General features: G+C 38.4%; 2 protein-coding genes and 1 long non-coding RNA gene across 6 annotated transcripts in view; 1 reads left to right on the top strand and 2 right to left on the bottom strand.

Annotated features, from left to right (window-relative positions):
- The window catches only part of LOC127944497 (uncharacterized), a 145,244-nt gene that overhangs the window by 82,245 nt on the left and 44,836 nt on the right, over window positions 1-18,163 (top strand). The window lies entirely within an intron of this gene.
- On the bottom strand, window positions 1,320-3,314 carry LOC127944451 (suppressor of cytokine signaling 3). The gene is made up of 2 exons (XM_052540370.1): window positions 3,154-3,314; window positions 1,320-2,829 (listed from the first exon to the last, which is right to left on the bottom strand). Exon 2 carries the CDS (start codon window positions 2,727-2,729, stop codon window positions 2,100-2,102), a length of 630 nt encoding a protein of 209 aa, XP_052396330.1. The 5' UTR covers window positions 2,730-2,829; window positions 3,154-3,314; the 3' UTR covers window positions 1,320-2,099.
- Window positions 10,892-18,163, bottom strand: part of LOC127944370 (cytohesin-1-like) — a 57,490-nt gene continuing 50,218 nt past the window's right edge. For 2 of the 4 annotated variants that reach the window (XM_052540257.1, XM_052540267.1), the window contains exons 10-13: window positions 13,924-14,000; window positions 13,311-13,379; window positions 13,073-13,227; window positions 10,892-12,104 (exon numbers count right to left, since the gene is read on the bottom strand). In XM_052540257.1, the coding sequence (XP_052396217.1) occupies window positions 12,026-12,104; window positions 13,073-13,227; window positions 13,311-13,379; window positions 13,924-14,000 (380 nt within the window). In that variant the 3' untranslated portion in view covers window positions 10,892-12,025. Of the gene's footprint in view, window positions 12,105-13,072; window positions 13,228-13,310; window positions 13,380-13,923; window positions 14,003-17,998; window positions 18,002-18,163 lie in introns of all 4 variants that reach the window. The other 2 variants (XM_052540263.1, XM_052540274.1) reach the window with 2 other exon arrangements.

Consider the following 18,163-nt stretch of genomic DNA (forward strand, 5'->3'; position numbering starts at 1 on the left):
ATGGCTTTGATTTCCGTGTTTGGAAAATATAGTTCATGTTAATAGCATTTGAAAATATTATTTTCAGGTCTATAGTGTAAAGGTGGTTAACAGGTAATGAACAGGTTATAACTATAACTAACTACTGCATACTCTTAAAATACCATAAAAGAGTAAATATTAATTATAGAACTAGTACAGTCATTTAATAGAAGTAAAAAAATAAAAAATAAATAAAAATCAGTAATTTTTGACTGCCACGTCAAGAGCAGCAGAACGCTAAAAAGTAACTTTATCAAGATCTGAGTTTTTTCCCCATTGTGACGACGTATTGATTCTGACGGTGTACCAGCTGTCACATGCACATATAAATACAATCACTCTCTATCACACATTCTCAGACAAACCCTCACACACACACACACACACACACACACTCCCCAGCTGTGTAAGTACAGTACATTCCAGTCCTCTGGGTACGCCACAACACAGCGTGACTTCAGAAACCTGATTGGTTTCCCAGAAGACTGACTTCAAAAGAGTTACAGCAATCACAACTCTTCTTCTTTATCACAGTCTCTACCAAGTAAAGTTACACTCGTTTAAAAAGAGAGAGAGATCAGCTGTTGCTACTCTTACACACCAGTCAAATGACTGAACATTTACTACTTTAATGTGTTTGATGGCTTCCGTTTCAATGAATTTCCATTTAACATAATCTGTCTTTGTAAATTAATGGCTTTAAAAAAATTATTTTAATTCAAATTATTTAGTATTTATTCGATTTTTTATTTTATTTTTTAGAAATGTGAAGGAAAAGCAGTCTACAAGTGTGCAGCTAATGAACTTGATTAAGAAAACAGACTTCCATTTGAGTTATCATAGTTTTAAAAGTGGTAATAATGAAGGACTCATAGCTGTGTTTGAGACTTTGTCTAGAAGTACTATATTAAATATGTTTTGTAAACTTTCTGGGCTTAAAATGTGAACAGAATCTGACCATATATTGTTCTTGTCTCATGCATCCATTCCTGCATGTCATGCTGTGAGATATTAACTCACTTTAGTCATCCAAGGCTGTTCTCTTAAAAACTAACCGTAATCCTGAGCTTCCTCATATCAGTCAGAGTCGTACTGGAAGAGCCTGGTCAGAGAGCGAGGGGAGGATCATTCCCGCTCACTAAAGTCAATGTCTCTGAATCAACTTGAACCCTTCCAGGCGAGGCGCTCCGGGAATCTGAATCACAGGCGCCGGCAACTCTGATTCATACACATTTTGGACTATTTCAGACATTTACAGAGGTAAAACACTTGAGAAATGAAAAACCCAAGACAAGGAGTTCGTTTTTACAAAAATAGTGCTCTTTAATAAATTATTGAAATGTCTTTTTGTGCATATATGTATATAAATATAAATATGTAACATCAAAACATGGCTGAGATGTCTTTACAAAATCTAAATGTATCTTCATAAATGTAAACAGTGTCATGTGTGACAAGGTGAAACATGGGTGATCTGTAGACACCAAACACACATGTGTGTTAATACATTCAATAACAAGCAGTCTGGTTTAATCTGCGAACCACCAAACACATCTAAAAAACACAGACATTTTGTTCCAAAGTGTCTCTTTTTCAAGTACAAGCAGAATGTCCACATGTGTCCACTGTAATCTGTGTCCAGTCCTTGGCGTGACTGAGGACTCCAGAAGGCATTTCTCAACGACATTTCACAATGCTGTTACTCACTTCTTCCTTCTTCCCGTGAAAGGCACAAATATTTACTTGGAAGAAGGCGGCGGCTGATTTCTGTTAAATGGCTTGCTGTCTCTCTGCTTGGCGGCGCTCACAGATTCGGGGCAGTACAGAGGCAGTGATTGGTTCCCACAGAGTGGGTTACGATACTGGCACTGGTACAGAAAACAGCACAGACCCTCCATTCACTGAGACTGTTACGGCAAGAACGGTGCTTCAATTTCAGTCACATAAGAATGCATCAGTGATGCTACTCATGACCACACACGGCTAACTCCATGTACTCATGAACAGCTCAATACTTCTTGGTGCAACAAGCTCCAAAAAAGCGTGTGAACTTTAAAGCCCATCAAGCTATATCCTCTTTAAATAGGAGCGTCATACTCTTGTAAGAAGTCTTTCAGCTGTTGAGGCAGCTGCTCTCTTTTGCTTGAAACGTCTATATGTCCATTGACGGTCTTCCTGCATAGGTGCTGTAAGGAGGACATTGTGCAAGGAAGGGGTCTCAACAGCTCCAGGGGGATCTTCTCGCCCCCTGTGTAGATGTAGTAAGCATTCCTAGAGTTCCCGATGGACAGAGGGCTTCTGGAAGAGGGCATGTAGTGGTGGACGAGCTTCAGCATGCAGTCGAAGCGGGGCACGGAGTGCAAGCTCTTGGAGTCCGTCTGAAGGAAGAAAGACTTGTTGTCGCACTGCACCCGCAGGTTCTTGGTGCCCGACTCGGTCTTGACGCTGAGCGTGAAGAAGTGCCGGTTGTCTGAGCTGTCTCGGACCAGAAAGGTCCCGCTAGGCTCCGAGTTCAACAAGTGGTTGGCCTCTTTGCCGCTGATGGAGCCCCAGTAGAAGCCGCTCTCCTGGAGCATCCTGATGGCGTGCTGCACCATCTGGTACTGTAGCTTTGAGCTGAAGGTTTTGTAACGGTGAGACGGCAGCCGCATGTTGGCGTCAAACAGGCTGCTGCTCATTGCGTTGTCGAACTTGCTGTGGGTTACCATGGCTCTACGCGCGGACCTTGAGCTGCCGGGAAAACCGTGCAGTGTGCAGCTCGGGTGATTACGAGGAAACTGTGAGCCTCTTAAAGCTGGCAACAGGAGCCTACAGAGAAACAAGATCTTAGATTAGCACCACAGAAAATGTGCGTGTGGTTTAAAGTATAGAGGCTTAAAAAAAAGCCAGTTATTAAGCAGAAGCTTTTCTATCTAATCTATGCAGACTGATGTAGTAGGCTGAAGATTCCTTATTCTAGCATTTCATTCACATTTTAAGAATTTAAAGTATGATTTGTTGGCATAACTTGTTCTTACTCCTTATATATATATATAAAGGCTATCAATAATGATCTTAAAGACAAGCTAAAGCACTTTATAAGTACTCTAATTGTATTGAAATGATCAAAAGCTTTCTGAAAGTCTCTCTTACCTTTGAGTCTCTTTTGGCAGAAGAGTAGTTTTTGTACAAATCCGAAGTAGTAAGTCTGTACTCTGGCTGTGCTGTTGAGAGGAGTTAGTGTTCCTTGACTCGCTCGTGCTGCAGTCCTCTGTTATTTGTAGCGGCGTCCCAGTCGTGTTCTAGTTTAGCTCCGCCCTCTCTAGGGTTCCAGTAAGGGTAGGTTGTCAGTAATACTATTCCTGGTACACCCAATGCTCTCCCCTCCCCCTCGCTGCTCTTCCAGATCACCGCCTTACTGTAAACGTATTCCCTAACACACCTCCCTATTGTTGTTGAGCAGATATCAGCGCCTAGCAACTGTCGTCTGTTTAACTGATATAGTTTAAACCAGGCGTATGGTATTTGACAAGTTTGTACCCAGAAACATGACTAATCTGAATAAAACTCGACTCGTCAGCTCTGACACGACTGATCAGACTTTATAATAATACACAGATCACTCCACTAGAAGGCGACAATGCTACTGGCTAATGTATGCTAAACTTTTATTAGCAGTTTTAACAGTAAACCGAGCAACAGAAGTAGTACGAAGTATTTAATTTTATTTATAAACCAGCATCAGTTCAAATGAAAACTGTGTATTTTAAACCGCACAGACGTTAAAATCTGATTTAGGGTGAGCTTTATTTGCAAAGTGTGCTCAAACACAGGGAATTTGTTGTGGTTTCCAGGATCACTGGCTACTTGCATAATATTGAAGTAAAAATTAAACAGGAAATATAAAAACAGGAATAAGCAAGAATCAGAAGACTTGTATATGTGTATACAAGAGGTGTATATTATGACCTATATACAACAGTACACATATGTGCTTATGCAGTCTGCTTCTGTGCATAATTTGTATCAATTTAAAATAAATAAATAAATAAATACAAAAAAATGAGATTTTTGATTTTTGAAAGATCAGTTTCTGTTGTATTAAATCCATTGTATTTTTCAAGAAAATTTATTTAAATAATTCCCAAAAATAAATTGATAGGATTTTCATATAAGTATTCATTACCCCCAAAAATAATAAAATAAGTCATCTTGACTAATCTGTTTTATAAAGTCATTAGTCGAGAGAAAGCGATATGGAATGGCATGTGATCCGTGAAGGTTATTTGAGTGAAAATGCTGACTTTGTTTGTCATGATGTCTTCAGGCAGAAATGTAAGCTAAATTATCATGAAAATACGGGTAGTCTGACTGGCTGAGAAAAAGGAACAGAAACGGTCATCTGGGCTTGTTAGAAACAGGACAGAATAGAGCCGGGTTGTGATACTGACTTCTGGTCAGCTTTCCATCGAAAACTTGCCTGGACTTTCCCCCAGCTTTCTCAAGCAAACAGTTTCCCGTGAAAAGCAATGAAAAAAGGATTTCTCTGTTCTTATCTAACAGCATTGCTGAATACAACAGAAACACATTATCGTTATCAGCTGTATCATCTCCGTAAGAGGTTTTCCGGGTTTTAGTTTTCCTGATAACCATGCACATACAAATGCCTTCAACAAACTATCTGTTTTGCTTGGCTGTGTCCTCTGTTGACACATGTGTATGGCAGCTCAGCGCAGAACAAGTGACTAACTCCTTAATATATGTCAATAATGTCAGTGCACTTGCCAGATAGCATTTGCTCAGAGCAAACACGTAATGCTGATAATCGATATAAGATCCAGGAAGAGTTTTTATTATATTTAAACAAGGCCTTAGAGGGCTGTCCCTTTAATTAGTTCATCTTGTAAAAACACTCAGACAACTGCCGAATAAAGGAGTTGAATAACAGGTTGGAATGACACATCTGCTGGATTTGCGTGAAATGGTTGGGTCATTACTAGGAATTTCGCGTTAAGGAATAAATATCCTCTTTCTGATTCATCAAACTGAATTCTGGAAATCTTCTGTATTTTCTGTTCTGCTTCCAGGTTTCCCCATCTGCAGTTTCACAACCACATGGAGGTGTTATTGCTGTGCAATTTGTAAACTATCCATTAAATTATTTCAAAGCAGAGTAAAGCAATGTTTCAATGTTTCTACAATCAAGCTGCAGTGTCTCTGGTTTACTTCCTTCGGGAATACTGCAGTCGTTCACTCCTCTTCCCATCTTTGTGTACTCTGTAATCACATTTTGGGAAGCTGTTTCCATATTCAAAGATACACAAAGTGAATATAACATTTAAGGAAACGGTATGTGATGTCATGGCATATGTACTGTAACATGGATCAAATAAAGTCACTAATTTCCTTGTTTTAGAAGTGTAGGGATAAGAATTCCCAGCAATGACTGCTCTCACGAGCCTAGTGCACATTGTGTATTATCATCAGAAGCTTAGCCTTAGGATCAAGATTAGTAAAATCTAATACAAGGGAACTTGAAATGCATCTTGATAAGATCGTAGCGATGTTTCCTGTATGCCATCTGTGTTTCATCATGATTCACATCGGGGGAAAACCTTTGCTATGATATGGTGGTGAGGACGTGAGCTTTATTTTAAAAGAAAAGTGGCTGGTTCATTAAAGCCATGTGATTTCTGAGGATGCTTCAGACGTGCAGGGTTATGGATGTAAAAGAAGACTGTGGCAAAAGCCTGGGCTGGGAAAGAAAGCACACTTACACAAGAGCTCCAGTAAGTGTGTGATGAATCCACACTATGTGTTAATCCATGTACAGTAATGTTTGGACATGCTAATGCTGGTCTTTACTGTCAGGAAGTACAGTGTAGACAACACTTTATTATTTTCCTCATTTCCTTTTGGAAAAAGAGGAAGTGGGTTTCCTTTGGAAAAAAGAATGTTTTAAATTTAAGAAATTTGTTTATCAAATTATTAACAAACATATTAACATATTGTTATTTTAAAGTCTAGTATAGAAAAAAGAAAATAAAGGAAAATATCAGCAATAATAATTTATGCTTAATAGTATGCCGAGAGTGGTATTTCTGTCAAGTTGAAATAACCCCTTCTGTCAACCCAGGCTCATTGTAAATACATTAATGTACATAAACCATAAACATTGAAGAGGACATGTCAAATCATAAGATGATCTCTTATATATATATATATATATATATATATATATATATATATATATATATATATATATATATATATATAAATTAAATATTAAACATTGTGTATGTACTATAAAACATTAAAAATTTGTGTATATAATGGCTTTAACCTAATTTAATGTATTGACTGCATGTGTGTGTGTGTGTGTGTGTGTGTGTGTGTGGTCCTGTTATTCCCTACATTATGGGGACAAAATGTCTCGACAAGGATAGTAATACCAGTAAATTTCGACCTTGTGGGGATAGTTTTTGTTCCCCATGAGAAAAAAAAAAACAGCTTATAAATCATACAGAACTGAGGTTTTTGTTGGTGTTATTTTTAAATCTGAGAGTTTTGTGTGAGGGGTTTAGATGTTGGGTTAGGGGATAGAAAATACAGTTTGTACAGTATAAAAACCTGTGTGTGTGTGTGTGTGTGTGTGGGCATGTTTTTGTGAGATATCAGGACACAACTCTGTATAATGAGATGGTATGACACAGGTATTACGAGGAGAGGGTGACTTATGAGCACATAACCCATGTCCCCATTTTTCAAAACGCTTATAAATCATAAAGAATGAGTTTTTTTGAGAAAGTAAAAATGCACAAAGTTCCTGTGAGGGTTAGGGTTAGGTGTAAGGTTGGTGTAGGGCCATAGAATATACAGTTTGTACAGTATAAAAACCATTACACCTATGGGATGAACACACGTTACACAAAAACAAACGTGTGTGTGTATGTGTGTGTGTGTGTGTGTGTGTGTCTGTGTCTGTGTGTGTGTGTACTTCTATAACTACAATACACCTACATACATATACATCTAACTTCACATAGAGAGCTGCGCAGTAATAAACAATCATACTGCCTCAGTTTGCTATATAGTTAGCTTAGCAACATGCTAATGCCAAACACCCAATTGTGAGGAGCTTTTGAATGAGACAGAGAGTAGACGCGTGGCAGTTCACTCGGTTTATGGCAGACCATGGTGGTCCGAAACTCTCTGCTGCTTCTCAGAGGAGCGACTGTTCCCTGCCTGGACTCTCTCTCTCTCTCTCTCTGATCTTCTTCTCATTTCATGGTTTCTGGCTGCTGTCTCCATGCCTCTTTTTTTCAGCCCAGGGACAACAGTAGAGCAGTGTTCAACAAGAAGACATTTAACAGTTGCCCTCTTCAGCCTGTGCTCACGGGGAACAGATTCCCCTGCCTCTCTGTGCACCTTAAGTACAAGCGCAGCTCCTTGATTCTTATGAATATCTTTTGATCCCAAATACCAGAGAGCTGAAGCAGGCTGAGGCCTGTTGTCTCATGCCACTTCCTCATTGATCCCTTCATCTGAAAGAGAGTTCCGGCCAACAGGAAGCACGCCAAGCCTCTCAGTCACACGGTTTCTAGAGAAAGAACAATCTGTTCCAACAATGCCAACTGAAAACAATCTGTTCAGCCGGTTGCAGACAGAGCTGAGAGGAAAGGTAGTAGCTCAGTTTAAGTCTTAAAGGAATATTTCAGTTTTTTAACAACTTTTTTGTTGGATCTTTAAGTGATCACGAATTTTAAGTCAAGCATGAACACTTTATTGAATGAACATGAACTTTTTTTATTTTTATTTACGTTACTAATTCTAATGTTGAATTTTAACCCTTTAACTGTCACCCTGTCCCGTATACAGGCGCCTACATTTACTTCACTATATTGCAATTAAATCTAATCTAATCTTGACAAACTATATATTGTTGGAAAGGTCTAAGACTCCCAAATGTTTATTTTACCAATGTTTTTGGTGATGCACAGACACTATTTAAACTGAACAGAGATGACATCACTGAATTCAATGATGAACTGTCTTTAACTGTCATTCTGCATTATTGAGACACTGTTTTACTAATGAATGTTGTTCAGTTGCTTTGACGCAATGTATTTAGTTTAAAGTGCTATATAAATAAAGGTTACTTGACTTGACTTGTTTTTTGTTAAAAATGATGTAGGAAAAGTAATAGATTAATTTATGACAAGATTGCACCCTCAGAAATCTACATTATAACAGGAGTTTTGACTTTTGTTTAAAAAAACAGTTTTTACAGTGTTGTATTTTTTATTGACTTTCCAAAAGTCATCAAACATTTTGCTCAGTTGTCTACGGTAATATAGTGATATATTATATGTTGGATTTATTGGTTTTTACAGTTCTCCATTAACTTGCGGTTATATGTAGGTTTGTAGGTTAAGTGTATTTAAGCCATAGTTAATGTAGGTCAATCATTTTTACCGTCGAGTCATTTCTTATCATAAAAATAAAAACAAAGTACAGGTGTGTTTAAAATAACCTGGGGCTGCAATAAGGAAAAAAGATGCTGAAGAACTTTAACATTAAACCTTTTCCTTCTGTGAAGCCGGTGGTCAAGGTTTGCCTGGTTAACCCCAAAAAATATTAAAATGTCTTGTTGACATGGCATATATTTATATTTTGTTTGGGAATGCTAACTGCTAGCTCTCCCTCTGAACTCACTCTTGGATTTGCAACGGGATTCCAAGAATCTCCCTCTCATTGTTATTCCCACAAAGCCTCCAGTGTTGAATGAAACACTGCTCTCTTGTGATTTCAACCTACAATAACAGCTCGACAGCATGCAGGCTGTGCTGGTATGTGTGTGATCCAGCGCTGCTGCATCGGGCAGGAGTGTGTGCGAGCGAGAGCGGGACGAGCTCCTCTCTTCTGGGAAACAGGCTGTACTTAATTGGCATCCTGTGAGTTCACACATGGATCTATTTAGGAGAGGGGAAAAGAGATCCCACGAGCTGATCTGTCCCCACTCCAGCATGAGAGATGAAACTCATGCTAGTTTGCCAAGCAGGCATTGACCGCTCGGCATTTCCAGTATGCTGGCATAAAATAAGATGTGTTGGCTGCGGTTCAGCTTCCCATTGCTGAACAAGGGAACCCTCACCCTGAGCTGGGGGAGCAGTGGTGTGTCTTAAAGTGGGCAGGATATACCGCATGTCCTTGTTATAACCACCCTCCATTAGTGACGCTGTCTGTTAACTGACACAGTAGAGTTTGAGCACAGGGAGCAGATGAGTCCTCTGCACAATCTGACTTTGCTGCAGTCTGGAAGTGCACTGCTGCTTAGATAAACCAATAAATAAGATAAACCGGCGCGATCAGCCAATAACAGCACCATTTAAATAAAGACATTACACATTATTTCAGCTCATATTTCATATGATTCATTTCTTTCTTGACAGCACAGCTTTCCTTGGCTTCTCGGAGGAAACACCTGCTACACATTTCTGTCGTAGTGATCATCGCATCTTCACTGCAGGAGAATCACAGTTTTGTTGCAGTTAAACAGTTCTTGTGTCTTTATTTCTCCGGAGGTCAGTGTGCCGCACAGATGCTTCCTGACACTACAACACTGAATACTGAACGGCAGATACAGTTACACAACCAAACTGTTCTAGCACATCGTTTGTCGGGTTTATAGAAAATAAAAAGCCTTTTACTGAAGACACACTGTGCTCCGTTGACAACAAAGAGTAAATTTAGCAAAACAACACACACACACACACAGAGAGAGAGAGAGAGACAGAGCTGTTCTGTATTCTTTCTGTTTCTGAAAAATGTCAAATTTCTATAAAGCACATCAAACACCCCTCTGTTCCTCTGGAGACAAGAGTGTGCAGATTTACAATAAAAGGGTGTCATGAGGAAATGTCAACGCTTGGAGTACTGATAAGGAGTCTATAAAAGTCTTTAAATATATATATGACAGTTTTCTGTAAAGCGTGTTACAATTGTTTAGATAGTGATGCGGTAAGAAAGTAATAGAGGACAAATAAATGTGTTACAGCAACCCTTCCCCAAGATCTTGTGTTTTTTTTTTTTTTCATATGAAGTTTGATATTTTTTGGTTAATGTATCACTACCCAGCGTTTGCTGTTATTCCTCATGCAGCGGTGTGATTGCATTTATTCTCCGTAAACACATCTGTGACATGATTTACCAATGAAAATAATCCATCCTCTGCATCAAACAGTTTTGCAGGACATCTGGAGGGTTTTGAAGCAGAATTGAGGCCTGTTCGTCCACACAAAACGTGTTGTTTGAGATAGAAGTGGTTCCTTGCTGAGATGACTATAATGTTTCAGTTACACATCATAAATACAGGAGGTGTTTCAGTTCTTTACACATGATTTTCTGGTATGCTAGTGAACTTTTCAAAATGTACATGATGGAAAATAAGCATAATGTTTCCCGGATGTTGTTAGTATGCAATTAATTACACATTAACACCTCTAATGTTTAGGGAACATTTTTTACACAATTAACCAACTCTATAGCAGATTCTAAGTGATCGAAGAGCTAATAAATATATGCATTTTAATATTTAACCTGCTACAATGCCCAATGGACTTCCATGCAAAGTGAATTATTGCAGAATATATTTCCATTTCAACTAAACAAAGGATGTGTTTACACAGAGCCACATCTTTTTAACTCTGAATTAGCAGGAAATGTAGCAAAAGTGTCGTCATGCTGCCATCTGCTGGTATTCATCAGACATTGTATATGGATTGTATTTATTCCTCTCTTTCTTTTCTTCTTGTGTGTTTTTAGCTTTGGCCACTCATTCTGGTGAGATACAAACAGCCGTTCTCAAGTCAAAACACAAGACACAACCACAGCTGCTATAATGTCTTTATTTCAGCTTGATCTGGCTACCACTACATTGGTATCGACCTCCAGAACATAAAAAAAAGGAAGAAAATGGCACTCGACTAGTACAATACTGCTACATACAGTACACACACTTATCAAATGCAAACCGATATTCTCTATACACTAAAGTATGTACATCTTTGATAAATTAAACCAATACTGCTTAGATTTAACATGTTGCTTGAAGAATAACTGCAAGACCGATGGAAACCCGGGAAAGGAAGGAGAAACGCGAGCAGGCACTGGAGCATCCGGAGGACTTCTGACGTGTGTAGGCACATTTATTCATTTTATTAAAAGCGTTTTACTTGAAGGTCCACACACTCGATGATGACCTCACGCAAACTAAAACCCATCTGCTAATAACCGTCCTGTCTGTCTGAGAGGTAGTACCAATGCATGATATCCCATAATCCTCAGCTGGCCACCATCCAGTCTTTCAGCTTACGTGTGCAGAACGACACGCTGCAAAAATAAAGAGACGTTTCCAAATCAATCTGTTAACAAATCTCGGGTGATATCCCAATCTCCCTACAAACTTGGAATTCCCTTGCAAATGATAGAAGTCTCTTGGAAAATGTGTTTTTTTTTTACAATTATACACTCAAATAAACCTCTGAGGACTAAAATGCTTGTGCAAGAAGAAAATAGCCTGTACATATGATCAGCATGAAGGAAATCTTCCTTTTTCCGATGCGTGTAGGAGCGTCCGTTTGGTTTTCCACATTCTGTCAGACCTGCTGATTTCAGAAGATGCAAGAGTGTGCGTGTGTGTGTGTGTGTGTGTGTGCAAGAGACGAGAGGTACAGAGAGAGGACAGAGCGAGGAAGAGCGTGTTTTGGTTAAGCGTGAGGAAAAATGTTCTCTTTGGGGGTTTCAAGGAAGCAGCAGCAGCAGCAAGTAAAAAAGCACTGACTTCCTTCCAACACACACACACACACACACACACACACACACACACACACACGCGCGTACTTGAGCTGAGCAAGAAGACTTTTAAAAAGAGGTGCAAAGTCTAGCAAGGTTTGCCCTCGCTGCTCCAGTCTGGTTTGGTTGTCCCAGCAGCCCTGAATCTGTACCGACAGCGTCCTGAGCAGCTCTAGTGTCTCTTCATAGAGGAGACCTTCTTCTTCCTCGCTGCCAGCATCTCGTAGAAGGGATCTCTACTGATGGCCGCCCTAGAGACCAGGAGGAATCAGATGCTATTTATAGTGCAAAACCAGCACATATTTGCAGCTCAGAATGGTAGTACTTTATAAAATGGCATGCAATTGAAACATAATTATATGTAACCCTGGACCACAAAAATTGAGATTAAAACATCACTTGAAAGCTGAATAAAGAGGCTTTGATGTGTGGTTTGTAAGGATCGGACAATATTTGGATGAGATACAACTATTCAATCTGAAATCTGAGGGTGGAAAAAAAATAATAATTAAAAATACAGAGAAAATTGCCTTTAAAGTTGTCCAAATGAAGTTCTTAGCGATGCATATTACTAATCAAAAATTAATATATGTTTTATTTATGGTAGGAAATTTCCAAAATATCTTCTTAATGGAACACAATGATTTTTTGGCATGAAATAAAAATCTATAATTTGGAAGTGCTAAAAATGTACCCCAGCGATTTAAGACTGGTTCTGTGGTCCAGGGTCACGTATATATATATATATATATATATATATATATATATATATATATATATATATTTTTTTTTATATTAAATGGATTACTGCCTTATTGGGACAATAAAGACTTCCCTACACCGAACACTATCCGACTTCATTATTAAACAACCACGAGGCACTTAATTTCCACTTTTCAAATATTTCCTTGAACACAAATGCCTTTCCAGTTCTGATATGTGATGGAAAAGAGAGAGAATTATGGGAGAAGAGTGACAAAAGGGGGATTCGAACTCGGGTTAATCTCGTCAAAAAGTGTCTATCCCAACCAGGCTATCTGCACTTTCTGTGTATAAATCTACATTTTTCAACTGAAATGTACATTAAATATTGACTTATTTCATCAAGTCAGAAGAAAGCAAGAGAAAAAAAAAAACAATACCATAAATAAGCAGAATTTAAAGCAGAATATCCCTTTAATCAAACACACACATCTGTATTTGGAGGAGTAGCACTCACTTTATGCTGTTCATCCATTCGTCCTTCTCCTCGATGGTGGGAGCAGAGATGCGGTAGAAGGTGTGGTTTCCTTCAACCACCCGTCCGTCCGCCTCCGTCTTGCAGGCCTTGATCACCTGGTCCTTATTGTCAGGGATGAAGAGCTCAAAGCAGTTCTGAGAAGCACACAATCACAGATCCGTGTTAACTGTGCCCGGATAATCAGGAAAAGCCCTGTCTCTGCGGTTTCAACACTTACCGGCTTCTTGTCCTCCACTTCACGGATGCTGAGGTTTTCCAGGGGGATGATGCCTCGTGGTTCTTTATCCTTCATGAACAGAGTCAAATGAGTTTCCATCGCAACTATTGCGTCCTCGAATCAAATGTATTATGATAGGCTTCAAATGAGGCCATACACTTTACAGTGACTGAGAAGCATTATGATGTACAGTCTCTAGTTTAACAAATTATATAAAGAAAAAAAGCTGATAAAAATGCTTTTTAATGTTACAATCTATATAAGGCCACATACAAATGAAAAATCCATTCAAATCAACAAAAGTTTACTACTTATAATCTTATTTTACTGAAAATCAAGCTGTTAATGGAAAGTGTCAACAGACTAGACTACAGACTAATAATCAGTTACAGTCTATAATTACTTTATAGCATATAGCTCAGTTTGCATAAATTAGATGAGAAGTAAGAAATGCATAGCGTGTTAGACATGGACCAAAATTAACATGATAAATAAATATGCGAAAACCATCCAAAAATAAAATAACATTGTCATACGACATTTTGTTAGACAAACACAGAAAAAGGCCTAGATCCCGCCCTGCAGCATGCCGTGATGTTTCTCCAGTACTTACAGTAGTGTACTCAAAGTAGTAAAGGCAGTTATCTGTGAGAATGAACCACCGTCTTTTCCAGGTTTTGACACGTCCTCCTGAGGATCAGAAGAGGAATGTTAGTTTGAGAGCATGAGCTGGCAGATCCGAGCAGCTGAAGACTTGAGCAGCAGAAGAGCAGACAGACAGATGAACAGACGATGAGAGCTCTTCTACACTGACTCCATGACAGCATTCCTCAGCAGCACCACAGCATGCTCCAACACACTCCATCAATCCAGCTTCACAGCTGACATTCCTCTTAACCACACTCTGCAATACTGCTCACTATGGAAGCACGTTTACAACGCTCAACAACAAATAAAACAAGGTAATTGCATCTTTTTATCTCACACTTCTGATTTTTTTTTTTTTTTTTTTGAATTGCGATTTTATTTCTCGCAATTTGGACTTTAAATTCAAAATTGTAAATTATAAAGTTAAAATTGTGAGTTGTAAAGCCAGAATTGAGAGATATAAACTTGCAATTGTGAGTTATAACGTCAAAATTGTGTTATATAGTCAGAATTGCAAGATATAAGCTCACAATTCTTAATTTTTTTTTTTTTTTTTTTGCAATTGCGAGTTCTTATCGTGCAATTCTGACTATATAACACACAATTGCGAGTTATAGTCAGAATTTGCGAGATATGAGCTCGCAATTAAGAGTTATAAAGTCACAATTCTCAGTTATTTTCTCACAATTGATATTGTTTATATCTCACAAATTCTGGCTTTCTATTCCTCAAGAATTGTAAGATATGAACTCACAAAAAAGTCAATTGTGAGATATAAAGTCGCAATTGCCTTTCATATTTTATTTAGTGGCACAAACGGGCTTCCATAGTTTACCTCCTAGCAGCCAAAGGTAAGATGTGTTTAAACGGAGCAATACTCTCTATAACCAGCTGATGTTCGCTTTCCAGACATACAGAGAGGTTGTCCTTTCTTCAACTTGTCTTCTACAATCATCTCAATATTATTCTGTATATTCTTACTAATATAAGTGGCGAAAATGTCTAAATATTCATTAAATGTAGACTTGAATGATAATATCTGAAACCAGCTGATGTTTATTTTTTTTACAGTAAAAAAATAAATAAATAAAAAAAGAATAAAGACCAGAATAAGAGTCAAGATTGCAGCAGGAATGACATTTTTGTAGAACAAAACCCAGTAATGATATCAAATAAGGTCTGTGAGTTAAGATATTTTTACATTTTATTTGAAGTCATAAAATATTTCAGTAATGGACCCATGAAAACAGTTTTTCTGTGCCTATAGCTTACGCTAGGCTTTTATGCTTATGCCAATTGTATTTAAGCTTTGAAATGTTGTTCATTTGTGAAGATTATGATCAATGAGCAAAAAGTATAAGAATCATAAACTTTTGCTGGTCACAGAGCTTATTTTCTACAATAACCCAAAAGCCATAATAAGGTGTTTGTCAAGTCAACCAGGATGATCCAAACCACTGGGCTGGCCTACAAAAATACATCACCGCAGCACCCTATTTGATGAATATATAACACCATTAACCTCCCAGTTAACCTCCCATGTCCCTCTCTATAGGGACTGCAAGGTAAACACCGAGGATGACCTCTGACCCCTGTGCCACCCTGGTTTCCTCTGCAGGGAAACCTGATCACTGACATCAAACTGAAGAAACCAAAACCACTTTCACTGTGCATCAGGGTAGTTGAAGTTGAAGGCAGTATATATATATATATATATATTTGAAATAATCATGAATATAAAAACACTCCCGTTTTACTGTTACTCAACATCTGACATCATGCTACAAATACTGTCCTAAGAGTTTTATTTATTTATTTTATGAAAATAAAACTCTGCTATAAAGTATGAACACATTTCTTAAGTTCTTCAAACAGATAAAGGCTTGTAGGTTTAAATTATTATATTGTGTTACAAGTCAAAACTTAATTACGTTTTTAATGGTTTTAAAAGAAGTCTCATGCTCAACAAGACTGCATTCATTTGACTTAAAAAATAAATAAAAATACAGGATCATTGTGAAATATTACAATTTAATATTAGCAGCAATAATAATCAATAATAACGGAGCAACAAATCAGAATACAATGCTGTTTTTCTGAAGGATCATGGGACACTGAAGACTGAAGCAGACTGAAAACATAAAAACTGTCAAAAAATAAATGAGTTTTCTATGTAACACAGCACTGCACACAAGCAGGGCATGTCAATCACCCGAAAGCATTTCAGACATTTCTGCTGAACAGGAAAAGATCCTCCTGCTGTAGTATGTGAATCCTGGAGTGAGCGACAAACCAAACAGACAGGTGAGAAGTTTCTGAGCAAGCTGATTGGCTGATTGAGTTATCGGCTGAGATTAATGATCACCAGGTGCGCCCGTCCAGAAATGTCTCTCAGAGATTTGTGGAGGGGGGCGTGAAGAGGCCGTGCTGGGCTGCAGAGGAGGCTGGGTGATGGATGGATGGGCGTTCAGAGCTCTGATGTCACAACAAACGGCTCAATCTGTACATTTCTTTTAGAAATAAGTATCATAGGTATGTGCTGATCAGAACCAGAACACTTCAGATATGGTTTTATTTTGGATTCAGTGATGTCTGATTCATGAAACCCACCCTCACCCAGCATCCTTAGTGGTGAGTCCGATCTGACCAAACACACACACACACACACAATTTCCTCAGCACTGCAGTCCAGCAGCACACACACACACACACACACCTATACTTTACATACAGCATGAAGAACAGCAGTCTTTGGTCCAGATGCAGTTTTCTGACTCAGTCTGATCAGATCAAACACCACGTCCTGTGATATGACTGAATTTCATTTAAGAAGGAACAGTTCAGAGAGAAATAAAACATTCTGTCATCATTTTGTCTCTAACCCATACGAGTTCTTCTTCAACAGAACGTAAAAGAGGATGTTTAGAAGAATGTCCAAGATTCCAAGATTCTTACATCACGATATGAACTACTTTATTTCATGATGACAAAATATATCCCAAAAATAGTTTTTTTTTTTTTTTGCCTAAACAAGGTTATGACAATGACGAATTTCACAATACTCGACAACTCACTGCAAAAACTGATAATAGTCTAAATGATGCAAGTAAAATCTTACTAAAGACATTACTGTCAGTAAGAAAACATGAACAAAGAAAACCAATTTTAGACTAGTCTACCTTTTTCAGGTCCATCTATCAAAAATAGGAAATATAACGTAAAAAAGTAATCAAATGTCTGCTTTCAAAGCATAGTCTTTTCTACATTACTTAAATATCCATTGATTCTTATTAAATCTATAAATATTATTCAGTCAAGAGCAGTGAGTGAATTTCTCCTTGTCTTCTGTGGTTTCTTTATCATTAGACAGTAGCAGGTGTGTTGGGCTGCTGTCACTTTAAGACACGATGCACGGATCTAATACACTAAACTGATACACAGGAAAGCGACCACAAAAGAGACGATATGCCAAAACCTCTAATTAGATTGCCTTCTGAATTATCAGTCTACCAACTCTGAATGGGGACGGATGCTGTACTCCTCATATGAGCTTGGGACTACATATGGGCGAGGAAACGATGACAGAATTTTCATTTTTGGGTGAACTATGCCTTTAATCTGCTTTAGTTGCTGCTTTCATCAGTGTTTGTTGGGCTCTGTTCAGACTGAGAGGAAGCAGAAAATACTGCAGCTCCCAAAGTGGAAATGACACAGAGAGAGAGAGAACATTTCGAACACCACAGCAAACAGAGAGAGGTGCTCTTCAATACGCTGGTGGTCACAAAATCAAGAACCAAGCACCCGCCACCACGCAGACACGACTCGCTGATTCGATGAATAAAACGAGCGATCAGACAGACAAACAAATGAAGGAACATGTAAAAACTAGAGTCAACTCATAGAAAGACGAACCCCATGGGAACAAAAATAAACCTATGGTGGCTAATAACAGAAAGAGGGGACAGGAAGCAAGGCTGACCACCAAAAGCACCTGAGAGCGGAGAGATGAGCGATTGTTTGGGAAGAACAGGTGTACATACCTCCTGAGGGAAAGACAACAGCCAAAATCATGGGAACAAACAAACAAACGAGGAAGAAAAGGAAACAAAAAAATTAAATTAAATCGGAAATCATACTCCCCACACGCTGCCTCTCTGATCAAAAGAAGAACTTGTGCATTTCTTGCTGATGTAAATTACGGAAAA

Source organism: Carassius gibelio, chromosome A3, assembly GCF_023724105.1.
Source record: "Carassius gibelio isolate Cgi1373 ecotype wild population from Czech Republic chromosome A3, carGib1.2-hapl.c, whole genome shotgun sequence".
Lineage (NCBI taxonomy): Eukaryota > Metazoa > Chordata > Actinopteri > Cypriniformes > Cyprinidae > Carassius > Carassius gibelio.

What these genes read in the sequence shown, in the direction of transcription:
- LOC127944451 (XM_052540370.1), bottom strand. Translation starts at nt 2,729, where the DNA reads ATGGTAACCCACAGCAAGTTCGACAACGCAATGAGCAGCAGCCTGTTT.